The sequence below is a fragment of the Canis aureus genome, chromosome 3 (assembly GCF_053574225.1).
Source record: "Canis aureus isolate CA01 chromosome 3, VMU_Caureus_v.1.0, whole genome shotgun sequence".
In the NCBI taxonomy this organism is placed as follows: Eukaryota; Metazoa; Chordata; class Mammalia; order Carnivora; family Canidae; genus Canis; species Canis aureus.
In genome coordinates, this window is record NC_135613.1 from 11278203 (window position 1) to 11300509 (window position 22307).

Below are 22307 nucleotides of genomic sequence, written 5' to 3' on the forward strand. Positions count from 1 at the left end.
CTAGTTCTCCTTTCATTTATCTGTGCTCTTGAATTGCTATTCCCTCTGCCTAAGAGGTTTTTTTTTTTTTCATGTTCATTTGGAGAATTGTATCTGACTCATCCTTCAAAACAAATGTCAAGTTTCACTCTGATACCTTCTCTGACTTCCTTAGGAGGTTTATTTTCTCTTTGGTGATTCCCCAAGCACTAGTCACATACTTGCTGGTAAGTTTTATGTCCTCTTCTAATTCCTTCTTTCTCTCCATCTTGATTCACATGTCTCTGGATACTTCTCACAGGGTGGTCTGCAGACCAGCATCATTGGCATCTCCTGGAATTTTCAGAAGTGTGTAATCTTGGGTCTCACCTCAGAATCTGAATTTGAGCAAAATTCCCGTGTGATTCCTGTGCCCACTGAAATTTGAAAAACACTGCTATCGAATATTACACCCACCACGTGGTTCGCTGATTAGAACTGTTTGTTTCGGGGATCCCTGGGTGGCTCAGTGGTTTAGCGCCTGCCTTTGGCCCAGGGTGCGATCGAGTCCCACGTCAGGCTCCCAGCATGAAGCCTGCTTCTCCCTCTGCCTGTGTCTCTGCCTCTCTCTCTCTCTCTCTCTCTCTCTCTATGTCTATCATAAATAAATAAATCTTTAAAAAAAGAAAAGAACTGTTTGTTTCTCATCCAAGATAAATACAGAAATTGAGAGTACACATGTAGAAAGTTTTATAGCAATTGAACAGACCAGTTTTAGACATATTGTGTCTAATTTTCAAAATGGCATTTGGATTTTACATACTCCTATTTTACTTCATTTTTCCAATTATTAATTTTTAATATATTTTATAAAAGTATCAGCACCCAGGGCTGGGTCAGTGGCACAATCAGTTGAGGGACCAACTCTTTGTTTTAGCCCAGGGATGGAACCCAGTGATGAGCTCTGAGCGCAGGGTGGAACCCGCTTAAGATTCTCTCTCCCTCTCCCTCTGCCTCCATACCTCTCTGTCTGTCTCTCTCTCAGAGACATAAATATCAAAAAAAAAAAAAAAAAATCAATCCCTAGTGGACTGCAATTTTTTTAAAATCCTTCATGATAGTTTGAGAAGTGCCATGAAGATAGCTTTATTCTTTGTTTTTTTCAGCATTTAGCAGGAGGTACTCCCAGAGTTTCACCAATTGTTGATGAATAACTGCTTAATGAAATATAACTACTTTTTGGCCTACATTTATGTTTTTGACAGCAAAATGCTCACCATTACCTGGCTCAAGAGATAAGAATAACCCCATCTATGTAGCTCCAGCTGCCAACAGTCCAGTTAAGCGCCCAGAAAGAACCATGAAAGAGAAGAAACTCTTCAAGCTGACAGGAGATATTTTGGGTATGGAGAGCAACCAGTAATGTGTCAACCCTGCAGCATGTTTCCCAGCCATGGGGGTGTGAGAAGAAAATGAAAATAGAGGACAAAAAAAAAAAAGAAAAGAAAAAGAAAATAGAGGACAGTGAAAAGCTATTTGAAAGTACTCACTTTGAAAAAATATGCAAAAACAAACAAAAAAAAAAAAAAAGAAAAAATATGCACTCTAAGGCGGTGTGGTGAATGGGAACTTGGGAGTTGTGAGACATCCACATGAGCTTGAATGAGTCCTTTCCTCCACAAACAGAAATTAATAACACAGATTGCTCTGTGTGCTTCACAGGCTGGAGGGGGAAATGAATATGCTTTCAGAACTGGCTCTCCTATAAGTGCAGGGGAACTGGTTCAGCACATCCAGTGAGTGTTTGGATTATCAAATTTCCTGGACCAAAAAAGGCCAATTCTGTTTTTAATCTGCCTTCCCTTTCTTGTGAACACACTCCATAGATAGCTAGAGAGAGAGAAAGGTTGGGGGCAGGGGTGCATTTAGTTTTAAAAAGTAAAATACAACAATTTTTATTTGGATTTTGTGTATCTTATTTCAGGTAAAATTTCTGAATAGTGGCAGAATAATTCTGGGAAGAAATATGTCAATATTTGTAGATATTTGTACGTACCACTACGTGCTAGATACGCTGGCTCATCTGTTTACAGTTGTTAGGTTGAACCATATGGAATTGCCAAGGCTTAGGAACCATGAGGGAGGAGGTGTAGAGAATTTCGAAGCTAACCACTCAACTGTGATTTATTTTTGCCCTCTCCTATCCTAGTACAAGTCCTCTTCCTTATCTTGTTGATGACCACAGTCTACTCAGCACAGAACTCCAATAGGTTTTACCTCCATCAAGCTCTCCGGAAGAGCTTTTCCCGCCATTTCTCAGAGATCAGACTTCTGAAGCATTTTTACTTGTGGGCCAATCACACCCTCCTTCCTAGCCTTTATGGGGATTACAGAGGTATGGACACATAACCCACTTCTCGGATGCTTCGTGTTCAATGTTTTCTACCAGTTACCGATTGTCGTAACTTTATTTTTATTTTAAAGATTTTATTTACTTATTCATGAGAGACCTGCAGAGAGAGAAAGAGTCAGAGACACAGGCAGAGGGAGAAGCAGGCTCTTTGCAGGGAGCCCAATGTGGGACTCGATTCCAGGTCTCCAGGGTCACGCCCTGGGCTGAAGGCGGCACTAAACTGCTGAGCCTCCCGGGCTGCCCACTTTGTCATAACTTTAGATCTTAAGTAAGCTGTATTCTGGAAACTGTTGTGTTCATTTAATTCAGCATTGATGGCTTCCTTTTGGGATCTAGAGTGTCTCCTATGTTTCTAGGGAAAGAAACCTAAAAGACTTATCTTAATAAAGGTGGTTTTAGTGCATTTAGGAGAGTTTTTATAGATGGCAACTCCTATGCATTGTACATTGATTCTTTTTCTTTTTTTAAGATACTTATTTTATTTAGGGAGTGAGAGTGCCCCCGTGCAGGGAGGGGCAGAGGGAGAAGGAAAGAATCTCCAGCAGATTCTGCACTGAGCACTAAGCCCAGCAGGGCTCAGATGATGGGCTCAATCTCACACAACCCTGAGATCATGACGTGAGCCAAAATCAAGAGTCAGACTGAACCACCTAGATGTCCCGCGTGTTGATTCTTTCTAGTTCAGTTTTGGATAGTGATGGTTCTAGGTTCAGGGCACATTGTATGTGCGATCTGTAACTCTGTGATGAATAAAGTAGTGACCAAATAAAAAGTGAATCGAACCCTGGGTGGCTAAGGCTAGTGTCATCTTGATAGGAATGATCCTCCTCTTAGAGTCTTTGGCTCTGCAGTATGGTGTCCAAAGACACAGACTTGGAAGTCAGATTGATGAGGTTCAGATCCTGGTGCTCTACCTATTAGCTGTGTGTTCTTGGGTAAATTACAATCTGTGTGCCTGTTTCCCCATCCATATGATGAGGATAATGTTAGGATCTGCCCCATAGGATTGACGTGAAGATTAAAAACTCTGTAGATCTTAGAACAATGTCTGACCCATAGTATACACTGGATAAGTGTCCATCATTATTTTTAACTGGGGCAATTGGGGCTCTGGCTAGCGGAACAACAGAGCGTCCATGAGTTACCCGGACAGGCTGAGGAAGAACAACAGCAATCTGCAGATAAAGGAATATAATGAAGGAGACCTGAGGTGAAAAGCAGTACCAATTGCCCCTAATGTGATTTATCTCTTCAACTACTAACAAATCTTTACTTTCAATTTTTTTAATGTTATTTTTTTCCTATAGATTTTGTTCATTTATTTGAGAGAGAATGAGAGCATGAGCGCCTAGGTGTCCCTATATTTTTCTCAAAGATTTATTTTAGAGACAGAGAGCATGCAAATAATATCTGCAAGATGAATACCTTGAATGTGCTAAAATGTGCATACATTCTTAATTTAAAAAGCTACTGCCAGTCTTTTCCTTCTTGTACCGATTAACACTCCCATGAGCACTGCAGAAGAGTCTACTCACGTCCCCAACAGCCCGGTGAGTGTTGGTGTTTTCAGACAATACCCAGAGCTTTAGAGTAGATGACAGGCTTTGCAAGAGCAGTCTTGAGAAATGCAGGTCAAAACTAGAGGAAGGTACCATTTCCCACCTCTCATTTGGACAACCTTGTCTCTGCTCATGCCCCTCTTCATTCCATCTTCCCCATCGTATTGTTTTCAAACATAAATCTGATAGGATAAGTCCTATCTCACTTACAATTCCAGATCCCTTCCCGAGCTTACAGGGGAAGGCTCCCGCCCCCAGCAACATCCAGTCCCTCCCTCCTATCCCAGCCCTCCCGCCCTCCCGGCCTTTCACCAGGGGCTCAGGTGGGTATGGATCTGCTCTGGTCTCTGGGTGGACAGGCCTGACTACAGAACCATGTTCAGAAGGGCTGGCATGGGACAAGGGTTGGAGCAGAGCAGGCCTATTACCAGGTACAAGAATGAGTGTGGTTCCCACCAGATTTCTGGAGGGTTCCTTCGAGGTCACTGGGTGAGCCCCTGGGCAGGCAGGATGGGCCCTTGACTGTGGCTGAGAGGGACTGAACTGAGTCCCAGGCCTCTTCTGGATCCACAGCCAGGGCTAATGTCTACAGACCTGGTTCTAAAGGGATATATGAATGTGTCCCCATCAGGTCTCCTGGTGGGCAGGGTTGCTCCCTGACCATGGCTGGGATGGCCTGGAGCCAAGTTAGAGGGAAGTTTCAGGATCTGAAGTCAGACAAGGTTGGTAGGCTTGTCTCCAGGAGCACTGACAGGTGTGTCTCCCTGCAGGTCTCTGGACTAGCAGGTCTGCTCATGTACTGCAGCCACGTCCAGCTGAGGGCCATTTCAGGATCTTTAGACAGATTGAGTTTGGTGAGCTTGCCTCTAGGGACCCTTGGACTGTGTCTGAGAGGGATTGGCGCTCAGTTAGGACTAAGGTCTGCAGACCTGTTACCTGAAACACTGGCAGGAGTGACTCCTGGGTCCCTTGGCATATGGTGCTGGTGGCAGGACCAACACCTAAAGGTGTTGTGGCCAAGTCCACAGGGGACAGAGCTGTTTCTTGGTCTGTTGTCAGGACCACAGTGGGTGAGTCAGCCATCTGGGCATGGACCTGCCTTCCCAGAATGGTTTGCTGGTCTTGGGCTCCACTGGAGTTTCACCGTTCCCTACCTTTGGACCCCACGGCTCCTTTCATCTGCAGCTGGCTGCCAAATTATTGTTACTGAGAGGAGATACAAGCAAGGGCACCTCCTATTTCACCATCTTGCTGATGCCTTTCAGTTGATTCTCATGATTTCTAGATCATCTATGTATCACTTACAAATTATGATCATTTCACTTCCTTATTTTTATACCTCTTATTCTTTTTTCTTACCTGGTTGCATTAGCTAGAAATTCCAATTATGTTTTTTAAAATAGTGGTGAAATGTGCATTTTGGGGGCACCTGGGTGGCTCAGTCAGTTAAGTCTCTGCCTTTGCCTTCGGTCATGATCTCGGGGTCCTGGGATCAAGCCCTGCATTGGGCTCCCTGGTCAGCAGGGAGTCTGCTTCTCCCTCTGCCTCTCCCTTCCTCCCTCCATCCCGCTGTGTGTGCTTGCGTGCTCTCTCTCTCTGTCTCTCTCAAATAAGATTTTTTAATGTGCATTTTCTGTTACTAACTTAATGAAACATTTATAAAAATGGTTTCTTGTACTCTTTTGTTAGGGTTTATTGCCGATGGGAACTCCTTTCTTTTGGGCAATGTTCTGCTTCGTCAGATTCGCATTCCCAGTGCCGTACTACTTCCAACTGGAATGTCTCCCCACGAACAAGTGAAGCTATCTCCCCAAGATCAAGAGGATACAGAGAACTATGGAGTAAACTGGGGTCCCCCTGATACAAACATCACAAAATCAGACAGCATTTGGCATTATCAGAATCAAGAGATACTGGGTGGCTATCCTATCCAAGGGGAACATGCCACTTACTCAGGAGGAGGGTATGTTGTGAAACTTGGAAGAAGCTCCAGTACTGCAATCAGGTGAGCAAGCCTGAGCCCTGGACAAGGGAACCAAGATATGTCCATTCGTCCATTCTTAGGACAATTACAGCTGCTATAATGCTACTCTGTTGTCTGTAACACTTGTAGACACTTCTTAGGCTTTTAAGGCAATCTTTTAGTTTAAAAATTCCTTGTTCAACCTCAAACTACAGGTATGTTTTAGTTTGGCAGTTTTCCAAGACTCATTTTTTTTTTCTCGTCTGGGAAAATACCTACCAGTTTCAATTCAGATATCTCTTGTTTAGGCAAACTGTAATCTTCAAATTCAACAGGAAATATTGCCCTTCATGAACCACAATCAATTCAAAATTCAGAGTCAAATTGCCGGAGACTTTAGAGTGGTTTTGTATGTCTATGTGATAAGAATCTTTGTCATTGTATATGAAAGGGCTTAATTTATCTCTCATTTAAATTTATATCAAGAATTTACTCAAAAAAATAATGCCAACCAAATAATGACATTTCCACTCCTCACACTTCCCAAAACTGAATAGCTATTAATAACAAGTAGCATTTAGGGGCACATGGGTGGGTGGCTCAGTCAGTTGAGCATGTGCCTTCACCTCAGGTTTATGATCCCAGGATCCTGGAATTGAGCACCAGGTCGGGCTCCCTGCTCAGTGGGGAGTCTGCTTCTCCCTCTCCCTCTGTCCCTCCCCACCACTCATGCTCTGGCCTGCTCACTCTCTCTTAAATACATAAATAAAATTATAAATAAATAAAGAGTAGCATTTAACATTTAGAAGTAGAAATAGAGTAATAGAGGTAGTTGACATAAAATAATCCTACCCTAGATGTTTAGCACCACATACGTTTTCTTGATCATTTAATCTTAGTATGAATGCTATTATGAAAACCTTCATCTTTATAGTCTTCTAAACTTATATTTTACAGTAGTGAAAGTTTGAGCATTAGTAATAATATTTTATAAGTAAACTAGATTTGGAAATGCAGCTTTGCAACTGGTATGTGATATTGGAAATGCCAGGGCACTTTTCTCCTTTGCAGGGTTAAATGGAGAAAGTCGCTGGCCCTGTCCCCCTTTATTTTCCCAGTGTTCTGCAGCATCTTGAACAGAGCCACTGGCTTGACCATTGCACCAAAAGCCTCTTTGTGGAATTTGTGGTCTTCAATGCTAATGTGAACCTGTTCTGCGTAGTGACCCTGATTTTGGAGTCCAACAACATGGGTATGAAGGTCTCGTCTCTCCTCTCCCTCTGACCTGGGTACTTTGGAGCTGTTTCTTTCTTTTATACCATTAAAATGTAGTATTTTGGGCAGCCTGGGTGGCTCAGCGGTTTAGCGCTGCCTTCAGCCCCGGGGCGTGATCCTGGAGACCCAGGATCGAGTCCCATGTCGGGCTCCCTGCGTGGGGCCTGGTTCTCCCTCTGCCTATGTCTCTGCCTCTCTCTCTCTCTCTCTCTATGTGGGTTTCTTACGAATAAATAAAATCTTAAAAAAAATAAAATACAGTATTTTAATTAAAGTTATAATACATAATTTTAAAAGTAAAATAGTTCAATGCCAAAACTAGACATCTTCTCTTCCTCCCTACCTTATTCCCAGAGACAGTTAGCTCCAGCTATTTTAACTGGTTCTTTGAAATTTAAAAGTTAACATGCTTATTACCTATTTCATGAATTTTCAGTTTTAGATATTATCTCTTTCTTCCTACGATGAACATTTAACTTTCTTATACCCACATATTACACACACACACACTCTCTCTTTTAGCTTTCCTTATTCTCCCAACATAGTAATAATTATGGTTTAATATTTCCATTATTGTGATTATATAAATGATTTTTCAAAGATGAGCCATATATTACAATTTCTTTTCTTTTCTACATTTTCCTTAGAATTTATAATTACCCTTTTTTTCATTTGCTTGGTTTTGCATGGATCTATCATTGATTCATCTCCAAACTCCTCCTAGAAGAAAAAATCTCATTCTGTTCAAGAATTATCAAGCAGCCTTTATCATTTTATCTTGCATTTTATTTAAGATTTATTTATTTATTTATTTATTTATTTATTTATTTATTTATTTATTTATTTATTTATTTATTTATTTATTTATTTATTTATTTATTTATGAGAGAGAGAGAGAGAGAGAGGCAGAGACACAGGCAGAGGGAGAAGCAGGCTCCATGCAAGGAGCCCGACGTGGGACTCGATCGTGGGACTCCAGGATCCTGCCCTGGGCCAAAGGCTGGCGCCAAACCGTTGAGCCACCCAGTATCTTTTAAAAGATAAAGTATTTATCTTTTAAAAGATAAAATGAGGGGATCCCAGTATACTTGGAAATATACCTGGTGCCCATGACTTCACATTCTCTCAACAATAGAAAATAAACCTTTAGTTTTAGGGTGGTGGAAGGCAGGATAGGCAGCAAATACCTCATTGTGAGCGATGAGGGAGGAAATCAGGGATCCAATTGCTTATGTTCCGATTTGCAATCAGTTCTATTTTCAGTCCCACCTGACCTTCAGAAGTACATGATGCTGGCAATTTTCCAGGCTTGTTTCTGGGTTTCCTACACAGCTGACTTTGGTTTCAGGTTTCTTGAATCTTCTGTCGGTGTCATTCTGTTTTCCAGCTTCCAACACTTCGTTGCTGTCATCTACCCTCTTCTTTTACTTTGAGGTTTTTTTTCCTTTCACTATCATTTTAGTGGCATTTAATGAGATGAGAGGGAAACTTGTATATTCACTTCCCCTACCTTTAACAGGAAGTCTTTCCTAACCAAGCTTCCTCTCTGTCTTGTCCCCAGAACTTGCCACTAGTAGCCTTCCATTTACCACCAGGCGTTACTTCTGATCAGCAGTGTTATATTCAGCGTAGATCTCTGTACTTCCTTCTGAATGAAGCTTTATGAAGGCTTCCTGTGGTCTTTATAAGGTTTTTTTTTATTGTTGGTAACTACCAAAAAATAAATAGGGCTAAAAAGTAAACATGGGAAAATCCTAGTCTTAAAAGCTAACGATATGAAGTAGGAATTAATTTTATTCTCAAATGTACTTTCTCTTATACATTTCTAATATTTTGGGGTTTTATGAAAGTTTATATTCACAAGTTCTTATATGTTTTTTTTTATTTTATTTTTTTTTTATTTATTTATGATAGTCATACACAGAGAGAGAGAGAGAGAGAGAGACAGAGAGACAGAGAGACAGAGACACAGGCAGAGGGAGAAGCAGGCTCCATGCACTGGGAGCCCGACGTTGGACTCGATCCGGGTTTTCCAGGATCGTGCCCTGGGCCAAAGGCAGGCGCTAAACCGCTGAGCCACCCAGGGATCCCCCTTATATGTTTTTTTTTAAAGGATTCACTTTTTTTTTTTTTTTAAGATTATTTATTTGAGAGAGAGAGAGAGAGAGAGAGATAGAGAGCAGGAGTGGCAGGGGAAGTTAGGGGCAGAGGGAGAGGGAGAAGCAGACTCCCCGCTGAGCCGGGAGCCTGACAAGGGTTTATCCCAGGACCACGAGATCATGACCTGAGCTGAAGGCAGACGCTAAACCAACTGAGCCACCCAGGTGCCCCACCTTTCATGAATTTGCAAACAATAATCTCACTGTCCTAGCTGGAATCTGAGGCTTTTTAGTCTATCTTTATATAAATGACTATTCCCAGGATACTCTTAGTCTTCACGGGGTATTAATGCTTTATACTTAGAAAGTAGTGGGATCCCTGGGTGGCGCAGCGGTTTGGCGCCTGCCTTTGGCCCAGGGCACGATCCTGGAGACCCAGGATCGAATCCCACGTCGGGCTCCCGGTGCATGGAGCCTGCTTCTCCTTCTGCCTATGTCTCTGCCTCTCTCTCTCTCTCTCTCTGTGTGTGACTATCATAAATAAATAAAAATTAAAAAAAAAAGAAAGTAGCTAAATTTGAAGTGGCTCAAAGGACTTTCATCATACTAATTTCTGAAAATCAATTTTATTTTTTTAAAGATTTTATTCATCAGACTGGGGGCGGGGGGCGGGGAGCAAAGACATAGGCAGAGGGAGAAGCAGGCTCTTTGCAAGGAGCCCGATGTGGGACTTGATTCAGGCCTTCGGGATCACGCCCTGAGCTGAAGGCAGACGCTCAACCACTGAGCCTCCTAGGTGTCCCTGAAAATCTATTTTAAATAGCTTTAAATTCCGTTCTCTCCACACTTTATATTGTAGTCATCAGTTCTTTTCCAAACACTATTACAACTAGTCAGTGCATCTGACTGCGTGCATGATCTCAGTTAATATCCATGACAGCTCTAGAGGAAATACCATGTGAAATGTAGAGATTCAGGAACATTTGAAATAGGTGATCCAGGGGAGCACATGGGTGGCTCAGTCGGTTAAGTGTCCGGCTCCGGTCACGATCTCAGGTTTGTGAGACTGGGCCCCCTGTTGGGCTCCATGCTCAGCAGAGAGTCTGCGTGAGAGTCTCTTTCCCCACACATGTGCTCTCTTTCTCAAATAAACTCTAAAAAAAATAAAAATAAAAAATAAAGATAATCCAGGAACAGCTACACTCATTTCAGAGTTTGAAAGGAAGAGGACACAAGCTTTAAAGACTCTTGACTCACAGGTGTTTTTTGTTGTTGTTAGGTACGTTCTTCACCTCGCTGAGGTTGGACACTTTAACTTCCTTTCAGGCAAAGAAGGACTTTGCCTGGTCTGTCATCTCACAAGTCGTCTACTACCTACTAGTCTGTTACTGTGCCTTTATACAGGTGAATTTAAAGTGTTAGATGTAAGAAATTCTAAGGTTTCCCATGTTATCCAGGGAGCTCCACAATGAGCTATTACTAGAATTAATGGCTATGACTTTGTTCCTTTCCAGGGCCTGAATTCAGTTAAAGGCTGACTTGCTTTCTACCAAGTAGCTCTTCCAGTTTCCTAGAGTTAAGGAATTAAGTCTGTAGAAAGAATACTATTTTTTGTACAGTTGCATTATCCCTATATAAGGTAATAGCAAGAATGGAAAATATGAACAAATACTCAAAAGTACAGGTAATGGCACCAAAAGCGAATTGATCTTAAGCCAACACATCTTCAGGCTCAATAACTAATTTGGAGACCTTCTTAAATTTAAGCAACCTGAATGAAGGAATGAACATATCCAAGAAAGTTGTATTAGAGGAAGCCACCTTTTCTGTAAGCCACAGCTCTTTGTGACTCTAGAGCAGAACCAAGACCATAACCCATTGTGTCCAAGTTAGATTTGACAAGTACACAGCTTAGTCTTTTGCTGGTGTTAAAATATTTCATTAGGGAAAGACCTGGCTAATCCTTAAGGCAAGCAGTAGTGACTGTGGTGTCCGTGTGTAGGGTCATCGGCTGAAACAACAGAGGTGGAGGTTCTTCACTAGGAAAAGAAACATTCTGGACATGAGCATAATCCTTATTAGCTTTGTCCTCCTGGGTCTGGAGGTGAAGCTTACTTCTCTGTGTAAGAAAAACATGGCACAGTACCACTATGACCGTGACAGGTAAGGAGCCTGAGCAGCACAAGCTATTTCTTTTCAATGTTTAAAGTTTCACAGTTACACAGAAGCATTCTTTCAAAGTCCCCTTCCTCCTCCACTGCTCTACAGACCTATATTTGTATAATACCAGAGTTAAACATAGACCTCGTACTAATGTCCCCAGCTGAGAAAACAAGAAACTGTATTGCTAATCACATTGAAAAGCTCTCCTGCCTTTATAATAGGTATGTGCTTGTCAAGGATAATGCATTTAAATTTCACATAGCAAGGAGCTGGAATTAGTTCTACTGTGCACCCTGGCCAAAGAATCCTTTAAATAAGGATGCCTGGGTGGCTCAGCGGTTGAGCGTTGAGCGTCTGCCTTTGGCTCAGGGCGTGATCCTGGAGTCCTGGGATCGAGTCCCACATCGGGCTCCCTGCATGGAGCCTGCTTCTCTGCCTGTCTCTGCTGCTCTTTCTCTCACAAATAAATAAAATCTTTAAAAAAAAAAAAAAACTCCTTTAAATAAAATCACAACACAGTGCATTTTCTTTTTTTTTTTTTTTCAAGATTTATTTATTTATGATAGAGAGAGAGGCAGAGACACAGGCAGAGGGAGAAGCAGGCTCCATCCCGGGAGCCCGATGTGGGACTTGATCCCGGAACTCCAGGATCGCGCCCTGGGCCAAAGGCAGGCGCCAAACCGCTGAGCCACCCAGGGATCCCCCCACAGTGCATTTTCTAAATCCAAAGAGGGTTGCTTTCTTTGTAGGAATGTTCATTCATTTGGGTATCTGTTAATAAGAGACATCCTGGTGCCCCTCTGGGTACCTTCTTGGTGTTTCCCATGGAGAAGAAATCTATTTCCCAGACTAAGTATTGCCACAGGGTACTTTTACTTTCTCAGTGGCTAGTAGTGTGGATTGCTAATCTGTGTAATGAGAAACTGTCCCAGGTCAGCCTTACAGAGGGTCACTTATGCAGAGACACAGTTTCTGTACAGTTTAAATGGTGTGGACAGTTGGGAGTCCATCTTGCTGTATGGCACTGCCTCGGCCTTAGACACTGAAACCATTGTGATCAAGCGCCAACTTGCTCCATCTATGGGAGTCTTTCCAAGTAACCTACTTAGTTGCTGCAACACAAGATTATGAGTATGTTCCTCACATTAACACTCCTCATGTCGTTTATTCATCATCTTTCTGCTTTCAGCACTGTTAAACCTATTAAATCAATTACTCCCAGAGAATATAGGATTAAAGTGTCATGGAAAACAGACTAGCATAATGGCACATCTCATTAGGTTAAGGAGGAAGGAGAGGAGGGATTGAACTCAAACCAGAGCAGTGGAGGAAGCTGCCCTTGATTTGCAGGTTGAATTTTGAGTAATCTGCTAGGGGTCGTATTTCAGGGTTTCTTCAGCTGTCTCCCAACCAAATCCATGATCTTTGGCCAATGGTGTCACATCCACAAGGACCAGAGGTCACGCTGGAAAGGAGAGTTCTTACATCAACAAGTGTTTGACCTAACAGGACGCACAGAGCTGCTGCAGGTCAGCAGGGGAAGCACTGCGGCAGATGGCATCCACTTCTGCTAACTGTCGGCCTTCCTTGGTACAGGTTCATCAGCTTCCGTGAGGCAATAAAAGTAAACTCAGCAGCCATTCACCTTATGGGCTTCCTGGTTCTGTTGGCAACTGTTCGGCTGTGGAACCTGATGCACCATATCCCCAGGCTGCAGGTCATCGGTACAACACTCAGCAAAGCCTGGGACGAGGTGGTGGGCTTCTTGCTGGTCATCCTCATCCTGCTGACGGGCTATGCCATTGCTGTAAGCCCTCATTCCCAGTGTCTGTCTTTTCCTAAATGCTCTGGCCTTGGAATCACACTCCTTCCCTGAGAAAGCACTGTAGGGAAAACCACCAGTTCAAGTCGACAGTTCTGGAAAGAACAGTGGAGTAAGCAAGCTGGTTTGTAGTCGTAGCTTCATACTTAATTAGCAATATGATTTAATGCAGACATTGGTCTCCTCTAAAATTTAGCTCACAGGTTGATGTGAAGACCAAATAAATTGATATAAAAATGCTACGTAATTATGAGAAATTTTTTTCTTTTTAAAGCAGAGATTTGAATAGCCACTAAGGCATTTGATTTCCATTCCCCTTTGGTCCAATGTTGGGCTCCTTATCAAGCCAGCTGGGAAAGAACTGAAGTCAGCTCTACAGTACTCTACCCTCTGACTAGTCTTTCTCCTTTTCAGTTTAATCTGCTGTTCGGATGGAGCATTTCTGACTACAGAACTTTCTTCAGCTCCGCAGTGACTGTTGTTGGTCTCCTAATGGGAATCTCTCATCACGAGGAGGTGAAAACCATCCTGGTTTCCCGGCAGGAATGATTCCATTTGTTTTATTATACCTAAGGGGAGAATTTGCTTATAAAACCAGTTCCTTCTGTACCACTGCACACTAGAAAAGGGGGAACGTGTAGATATTTTTGCCTTCCCATGTTATGGAGCTATCTATGCATATGACTTGAGTGGCTATTACTCTCAGAAATGTGTCCTTTCCAAGCACCTAGTCCCAATTTCCTGACAATCTTTTTGCCAGGACCCCCGGGCCTGAATTTATGCTCTCATAACCTAGCCAGATTAATAACATTATTTGCTGTTTGCTTGTTTTTCTAAGATTTTTTCATGAGACACACAGGCAGAGAGAGAGGCACAGACAGGGAAAGCAGGCTCCATGCAAGGAGCCTGATACAGGACTCGATCCTGAGACTCTGGGATCACGCCCTGAGCCAAAGGCAGATGCTCAACTGCTGAGGCACCCAGGCGTCCCACTGCTTTCTCAGTGGCCCTTTAAAGTGTACAATGAAAGTGACTTGGGACATCAGGTAGCTCAGCGGTTAAGCACCTGCCTTCAGCCCGGGGCGTGTGATCCTGGAGTCCCAGGATGGAGTCCCACATCAGGCTCCCTGCATGGAGCCTGCTTCTCCCTCTACCTAGGTCTCTGCCTCTCTCTCTATCATAAACAAACAAACAAATAAATAAAAAGACTTTTTTAAAAAAGTGACTTTTAAGAAAAATAGGGAGATACAATTCCAAAAAGAGCTGCAATATTTCTGTTCATAATTAATAAATGCTCATTTCAGAGAGGCTGTTCTCTCCCCGAGGATTTGGGCACCTCGCCCAAGATATAGGTTTGATCAGGACATAAAAAACTATTTAAATTAGTTGAACTCTTAAGACTTTCATGAAGTTTAACTTTCTGAACGATCTAGAACTCAAGTGTTAGGAATAAAAATGGCAAGTTTACAGTTTCTTAATAGTTTCTGTTGTGAAAAGTTCTCACCTAAGATCTACAAAAGAACTTTTATGGTTTTAGGTTCAGTTAGTACTTTATGCATTCCAAGGGTGAAAGCTTCATTCCCTAAGACTCGTAAGGAAATAACAAAAATAAGCTTTTGCTAACACCTTTTCTACTTAAAAAAAACCCTCTTTTCTGCTCTAATCATAATCATATGATATGAAGGGAAAATGGAGTATACTTATAGGGACAAGTCTTAGCAACACAGACTCAGATTTTACAAGTTATACGGTTGACCTAAAAGTATCTATAATTAAGCAATATCTGGTCATACAGAAGATTTCCACCAGTGGTATTATAAGCATTCATCCTGAGTTGTTAGGCTACTGCTGTTTTTTAAACAGTATCCTAGTGGCAATAGTGAATGAGCCAATACCATGGGAAAATAAACATCATTTGTTACGCATGTAAATTAAAATACTTATAGAAACTACTCTAAGAGGGATCCCTGGGTGGCGCAGCGGTTTAGCGCCTGCCTTTGGCCCAGGGCGCGATTCTGGAAATCCGGGATCGAATCCGTCGGGCTCCCGGTGCATGGAGCCTGCTTCTCCCTCTGCCTGTGTCTCTGCCTCTCTCTCTCTCTCTCTGTGTGACTATCATAAATAAAAATTAAAAAAAAAAAAAAAAAGTACTCTAAGAGTAACCCTGTATTTGAGAATGGTCTATGCTAAAAAGAATGGCAAAACTCAGTCCTCATACTTTAAACATAGCATACAACCCCCCCCCCAAAAAAAAACCCCTCAAAACTAAAATAAAAGCCAGTTTTTTTATGGTTAACCTGTTTAATTCTATTGGAATGCTTCTGTGTTTATAGAGGTTCTTAGTATGGCAGAATTTTTAGGATTTCTGATATTTATTCTTTCAATATGCTTTTGCTCTTTCAAGCTTCTGTGTTTAGTTACATTTTCCAGAACTGCCAAAATTCATATGGGCTTTGAATCATTTATAGTGCCACTATGACTTACCTTTCTTGTGAAAGCTCTGAAGTGTCCATTATTTTTATACCCATCAAGTTTGTCATTTGTGAAGTTCTGTCCACTCAAAAGCATTTTCAAAGTTTTGTTCTCCTTAGTTTCCACCAAATATTTTATGTGAATATATCCCAAATGTTAGCATATAACTTATATTTTTAAAGTAGAAATTAAACTGTCAATATTTAAATTCAAAATATTCTATTGTCTCTTCCCAGGTTATCGCTTTAGACCCAATCCTGGGCTCCTTTCTGATAATCACCAGTGTCTTCTTGATGGTACTTGTGATCATTAACCTTTTTGTTTCAGTCATTCTCATGGCCTTTGGTAAAGAAAGAAAGTCCCTTAAGGTAGGTAACTAACTCAGTAACTGAAATATAAATTTGTCATGATTTTATCATTAGAAAAGCTGAATTGTTGCTGACATAATGCACAGTATCAGCATAGTCCCTTTAGCTCTGGCAGTCATTTTCATAGGACACCCGGTTTACCAAGACTAACTACATGATGTTCTAAATCTACTATAAATAGCTGGTCCTCAATTATTAAGTAGCAGACACACTCCAATGCCTGACAGTAAATCATTAAAAGAAACAGTATCTTTACTATTAACACTTTTTTATTCTTTTGGTACCTTCCCCCTCCAACATTAGCATCAATTTTAATTCACTCACTTCTCTCCTGTCTTTCAATAGACTCTGAAAGAAGGTACACTGATAGATATGGTGCTACAGAAGCTCTCCAGTTTGCTGGGAATCCAGCAGCACCAGAACACGTGAGTAAACAGCCATGATAACAATGGCCATTAACACTGAGGTTTTATTTTTTATTTTATTTTTTTAACACAGGTTTTAAAAGATGAACTATCTTAATTCTGTTACTTCCTAGCCTGGCTTATTACTACTTAGCATATTATTACTTATCTTTGCATGGGTTAGTTTAGAAAATTATTGGTTTATAATATACTGTTAATTTTGTAAATCACTAAGGAATCAAAATCCCCATGGCTGCAAGTTCCTAGTTATGAATTTCTGTCAGGAATGGGTTAACACTACAAGTGATACAGGGGTGCCGAAGTGGCTCAGGTCATGATCCCAGGTCAGGTCCTGGGATGGAGCCCTGCATCGGGCTCCTGCTCGGTGGGGAGTATGCTTCTCCTTCTCCCTTTGCCCCCTCCAATAAATAAAATCTTTAATAAAAGAGTGATACAGGATAATCCAGCTCTGTTGCCAAAGAGCCAAGTGAAAAAACGCTACTGATGGTTTCAGCATGGCTATGGGAAATATGTATGAGCCAGAGGTGAGCTCACTGCAGTTTATTAAAATCAAAGTTATACGGTTTGGCTATATAAGATCAGGTCTGGCTAATGGAGAGCCCTGTCCCAGAGGAGTAACCAAGGAAACTCACAAATGCTATCTGGGCTGAAACAGAGAGAGAAATGGACTCCTTGCTGCTTCAAGCATCCATACTACCTAAGGAACCAAAGACAAGGTCTGGCTTGTGCCCAGCATGGGTCACTTGCTTAAAATACTCTCCTCTAAAATCCAGATTTGCACCTCATCGTTTGGCCAAACCAGTGGAGAAAGCAGGGCACAGAATTTTTAACTTTATTATCAGCTACTGAGCTATGAAATACAAACCAATCAGAAACATTAAAGTTGCTTGAAACAGGTGTTTACATTTACACTACACAGAAGCCAGAGTCCTATCTTTTGATCCCAATGCCATCCCTCTGGGGAAGGATGGCCTCAGCTAGGGGGCAAAGGAACACGTTAAGTTATAATAGTAAGAGTCTCATCCATCTAGGAAAGTAGTGAACCACAGCCACCATTTTAATGGGCACCAAAAACTTACTTGAAATCAGTTTTTAAAGGTTCTCTTAATCATAAAGTTTTCAAATGAAAACAGGAACCCCTCTTCTGTGGGCATTCCAGCTCATTACCCAAGAGACTTGAGTACTTCTATTAAGGCAACTGGAAGCCCACCTTAGCCTTGAATGGTGACTTCTGCCCAGTATGTGATCTGTCCTTTCTTTGCCAGTAAATGCAATCCAACAGAACATGCTATGGGGAAAAACAGGAATTTATGCAGTGCTGCCCTCTGGTAAAAGGGAAACACAGCACTCAAAGCAAAAGGCCACAGAGGGCTCCCTGAGAATCCAGTAGAACTAAGAGAAGCCTTCAACTTTCCATAAAAACGTCACAACTGGATCCAGGTAGTCCAAGTAGAACAGTGCCCTGCAGCAAGGAGTAGTGTATATGCCAGTGAGAGGACCCAGGTTCCAAGAACTGTTACAGTGGCTTCCAGAATCAGTCTCTCCCATTCATAGCACACCTTTGCTTTGATTTTTGCTCACCACAAATCCCTCTGTATCGAGGGGTTTGTTTCTAAGTCTAGAACTTCAGCACAGGGCTGAGAGACTTCATGAAGTATTCTTCTCCATGTCCAGCCATCTTTGGCAGCTCTCCTCATAATGCTTTCACCTTCCCACTCCCTGTGGGGAGACAGGACAGGTGATGAGAAAACCTGGGCTCATACTCAAAGGAGATGGACACAAGCCCAGCTGCCAGGAGTCAGCTGCTCTGGCCTCATAGTCTCTAATCATTAGTCTCTTAGGAGCAAAAAAGAACTGGAAAGCAGCAGAATTTAGAGCAGGAAGAGAGCCCAGAGGAAGAGCGTGCTCAGTGATGGTAAAGAGATGAAAAAGAATTTCATGGAGATTCTTTGTTACAAGGAGAAGTAACTCAGTCCCAAATCCCAGAGCCTGGAGGTTGCCTAGTATAAGACCTAGGTTTTCTTTTTCAATTCTTCAAATCTCCGGGAAAGATCATCAAAGTCAATGTCCTCAGATGCTGAGGTGTTGGCACCAGCAGATGCAGTCGGTAGTGTGTCTGGCACAGATGGCAACTCCGGTAGCACAAAGTTGTCATAGGTATCCACAGGTCGGGAAGGGGGCTTTGCAGAAGCTTCTGGCTTGGGTCCAGGACCTAATTAGGGTAAGGAGCAAGCACAGTGTTACAAACACCTGAGAAGTAAGTGGCTCAGATCCTCAAAGCCCACCAGCCCTTTTGGCAGAAACAATAAAAATACAGGAGAAAACACGGTTTAAAAAAAAAAAGATTAATAATTCTAAAGGTCAGTAAAAATTTTCAGGACAAGATCTACATTTCCTTAATATAGTTGAATCCTACCTGTTACACTTTCCTAAGGTGAGAGAAAAGATTAAGGGAAATTCAAAGTGTGGTACCTGGGACTAGGTACACAGAGCACTCACTCACTGTCCCCTTTCACAAAGGTCAGCTCCCATAAGAGGGTGCCTGGGTGGCTCAGATAGCTGAGCACCTGACTCTTGGTTTTGGCTTTGGTCATGATCTCAGGGTCATAGGATTGAGTCCCATATTGAAATCGGTGCTGAGCATGGAGTCTGCTTGAGATTCTTTCCCTCCCTCCCACCTCACACATATATATGCTCTTTTTGGTCTCTCCTTAAAAATAAAATCTAAAAAAAAAAAAAAAAGAAGAACAGTGTTTGCCTCAAAGGTAGAGAGTGGATTGACAGAGTAGACTGGAAAGGATCGTAAGGAAACTTTCTGGGGTAATGAAAATGTTCTACACCAGTTTTACTGAGGTTACCTATCTCTAATTTAAGAAAGTACCCCATCCCCCAGGGTTTCTGTAGTGCTTGGTAGTGTTTTATTTTCTGAGTGGATGACCACATGAGCATGCTTGCTTTGTGAAAAGGCCACGGAGCTATTCATTTATGGTTTTATCTACTGCTCCCTCTTTAATGCTCAAGTTTAAAAATATGTATCTGGATAGACCAATTAATCTACCTCTTTCGGTATTTCTAGGTACAGTGGAAGTTGAAGCAGCAGGTACATAAAGAACTTGAGATTGAAAGAATGATGATACCATTAACAGAAACAAGGAGATTCTGGGAGATTCTCTGCAGCCAGAGAGATACTTTCTTTTTGGGCAAGGGAAATGCTGAGTTCTACTTTCATTATACATCATCTACATTCTGGGAGAGAAGAGGGCATGTGGGTAATATGCCACAAACATGAACACTATTTCTGAGGCAGGAACAGCAATGAGAAAACCGCAAAGGATTCAGCAATGAGGGTTTCTGACTCATACTCACCAACAATCTGTGCAGAAGAGACATTCATATCAGCATTAATGTCATCAACCTGAAATACAAAAACTGTTACTGGGGGAGAAAGCAATGTCATTACTGGATAAAGTACTAATAATGATATAAACCCCTATGTTCTCCAAAAGCTAAGCTGCTCAGCAGAAGCAAAAGAACCTGCTCCAAAGAAACTGCCCCTCCACCCCCTGTACTCCTTCCTTATCTTCCGATCAACTACCATGTTAAACACATAACCACCAAGCAAGAAAAAGAAAATTCTTACCACACCATAACACCTCTCTTTGATACCTTCACCTTCTGGGCAGAGAGAAAGCACTAACCCACTGAATTCATCTCCAAGAAACAAGTCCTCAAATACTGAAGATCTTCTACCTCATATCCTGGAAACAGTTGTGGGCAATGCTTCAATGCATGCAGATCGAAACATAAGAAAAACCCAGGCCCAAGGGAAAGCCAAAGGAAAGAACACTAAGCAAGTTCAGGAACAGGGTACTCTCCCAGCAAATACCCTACCAATTTGTTTTCTCTGTAATGCATCAGATGGAAATAGGTCTCAAAAGGCACATACTAGCTGAGGAAACAAAGCTGACAGAAAGTAGCCCTCTAATTCTGACTCAAAGCGGTGCAAACACCAACACCAACAATTCAGTTCAAGGCATGATTACCACCATTTATAACAAGTTTCGTCTATAAGACTAAAATGTAAAATTAATGCCATAGTGTGAAATTTACTAACTGGCCACTTCTGATGAAGACAAACTGTTGAATTTACAAAACTGGTATTTTAATTATGATATTCTAGCAGCTAGACTATACCAGCTCAATACAATTCTCTGCCTAGTTAGTTCAAAAAAACAGAAACAACAAAAACCCAAAAGACTATAAAGTGCCCTATTAGAACTTTCTAGGAGATCTGCAGCTCCCTCCTGATTCCTGGCTTAAGTGCAAATAAAGCATTGCCACCAATGATGCTGCTGCCGCCGCCACCACCACCCCATTTCCAGGATAATGTTAAAGCAACACAAAAATCCAAAGCAAGAGCAATGCTGGTACTAGGAATTGATCAAAACTTTGCCTTCCCTGTGGCCATTATTTTGCTCTCTCTTCATGGGATTCACTCTCCTGCTGCTTACAAAAGACGCTCATGCACTTACAGATTCATACGATGGGGGAGTTGCTGGTATCTGAGGTGGATGAATATTGGGAAAAGCCTGGTAAGTCCCCATTGGCAATCCGTTGAAATCCGACTGCAAGAGGACAAAGGCAACATCAGAAACAGCCCCTATCTAATTTCTGAGGTCTGTGTATGGTAAGGGAGAAATACCTACACGTATTCAATGTGAATATTCAAGACATATATTCAATATATGTATATATGCAAGAGCTCCAAAAGAAAAAAAAAAATGCCCCAGAAGGATTGCAGATTTTTAAAGATCTATAGCCAAAGGCTGGCTAGTCTTCAAATTACTAATCAACTGCTTTGCTGTCTACAAGGGAAGATTCTAATCAAACTTTCCTATCACTAGTAATGACCTTCACCTTGTCTACAAAGGAGGTTTTCCTGGTAGTAAGGAGTATTCATTTTTGGAAATAACTACTAGTATGCCTCCTGCAACAGGTCCCAAAGGTAGTCAGTAAACCTATGAACAAGTTTATATAGCAGTTGAGAACAAGTTTATATAGCATTCTCTCTATATATTTTCTCACATCATTAACTAAACACAAACCAAAAGACCTTCTCCAAATCCCAATGTTTTTATTTCACAATATGATCACTAATACCAAGTGTTGTCACTGCTGAATCTTCTTGACAACGTACAACTCCTGTGTGTACTCATACATCATCTATATTTTATATAGTTTAAGCTCACATTTATATGTATACTTACTGGTCCCTTTGGAAGTGGGTAGGAAAAAGGAGTGCTTGGAGAGGGCATGGGCATAGGCATGGGCATAGGCACTGGCACTGTTCCATCAGGTCCACCAACTGGTGCTGTGAAACCACCCCCTCCTCCTCTTCCAGAGCCCCCTTTCTTCACATCATCTGTGAATCCAACATCAATAAGATCTGTCTCTACCCCAGGAGGAGCTTCTGCCTGAGAAGGAGAGAGAAACTCTTATCATTAACCCACATCATAGGCTAGATTCCCCCAGAAGATGACCCTGAGATGGAGACCAGTATGGAGTTTTACTGCGGTGGTCCCTTGGGATAAAGACCTGAGGGGAAGTGAAGGAAGCAAGGCTGGGAAGAAGAAAACGCTGGGCTGCTGTATAGTCACACGGACTGCTCAATTCATTAAGGAGCTGGGATGGCCCTATAGCAGGTACCCTAGAGTCTTTAAAACCAAGGTACTGAATACAGGCTCTCCCGCAGGAAAGACTTTGGATGAAGCAGCTTTCTTCTGAGGGCCA

The 22307-nt window shown here is 41.9% G+C and overlaps 2 protein-coding genes across 9 annotated transcripts in view; one reads left to right on the forward strand and one right to left on the reverse strand.

The window, feature by feature from the left end:
- The window catches only part of PKD1L3 (polycystin 1 like 3, transient receptor potential channel interacting), a 68361-nt gene extending 46811 nt beyond the window's left edge, over positions 1–21550 (forward strand). For 6 of the 7 annotated variants that reach the window (XM_077889364.1, XM_077889374.1, XM_077889384.1 and 3 more), the window contains 11 exons: positions 1224–1361; positions 2168–2353; positions 5620–5935; positions 7012–7145; positions 10547–10671; positions 11270–11430; positions 13027–13237; positions 13667–13768; positions 15961–16092; positions 16438–16517; positions 19594–21550. In XM_077889364.1, coding sequence (XP_077745490.1) covers positions 1224–1361; positions 2168–2353; positions 5620–5935; positions 7012–7145; positions 10547–10671; positions 11270–11430; positions 13027–13237; positions 13667–13768; positions 15961–16092; positions 16438–16517; positions 19594–19609 — 1601 coding nt within the window. In that variant the 3' untranslated portion in view covers positions 19610–21550. Of the gene's footprint in view, positions 1–1223; positions 1362–2167; positions 2354–5619; positions 5936–6964; positions 7146–10546; positions 10672–11269; positions 11431–13026; positions 13238–13666; positions 13769–15960; positions 16093–16437; positions 16518–19593 lie in introns of those variants that run through there. The other variant, XM_077889389.1, reaches the window with a different exon arrangement.
- Positions 17336–22307, reverse strand: part of IST1 (IST1 factor associated with ESCRT-III) — a 33763-nt gene continuing 28791 nt past the window's right edge. For both annotated transcript variants that reach the window (XM_077889403.1, XM_077889409.1), the window contains 4 exons: positions 21785–21991; positions 21050–21142; positions 19884–19932; positions 17336–18729 (listed from right to left, as the gene is read on the reverse strand). In XM_077889403.1, the coding sequence (XP_077745529.1) occupies positions 18530–18729; positions 19884–19932; positions 21050–21142; positions 21785–21991 (549 nt within the window). In that variant the 3' untranslated portion in view covers positions 17336–18529. The remainder of the gene's footprint in view (positions 18730–19883; positions 19933–21049; positions 21143–21784; positions 21992–22307) is intronic.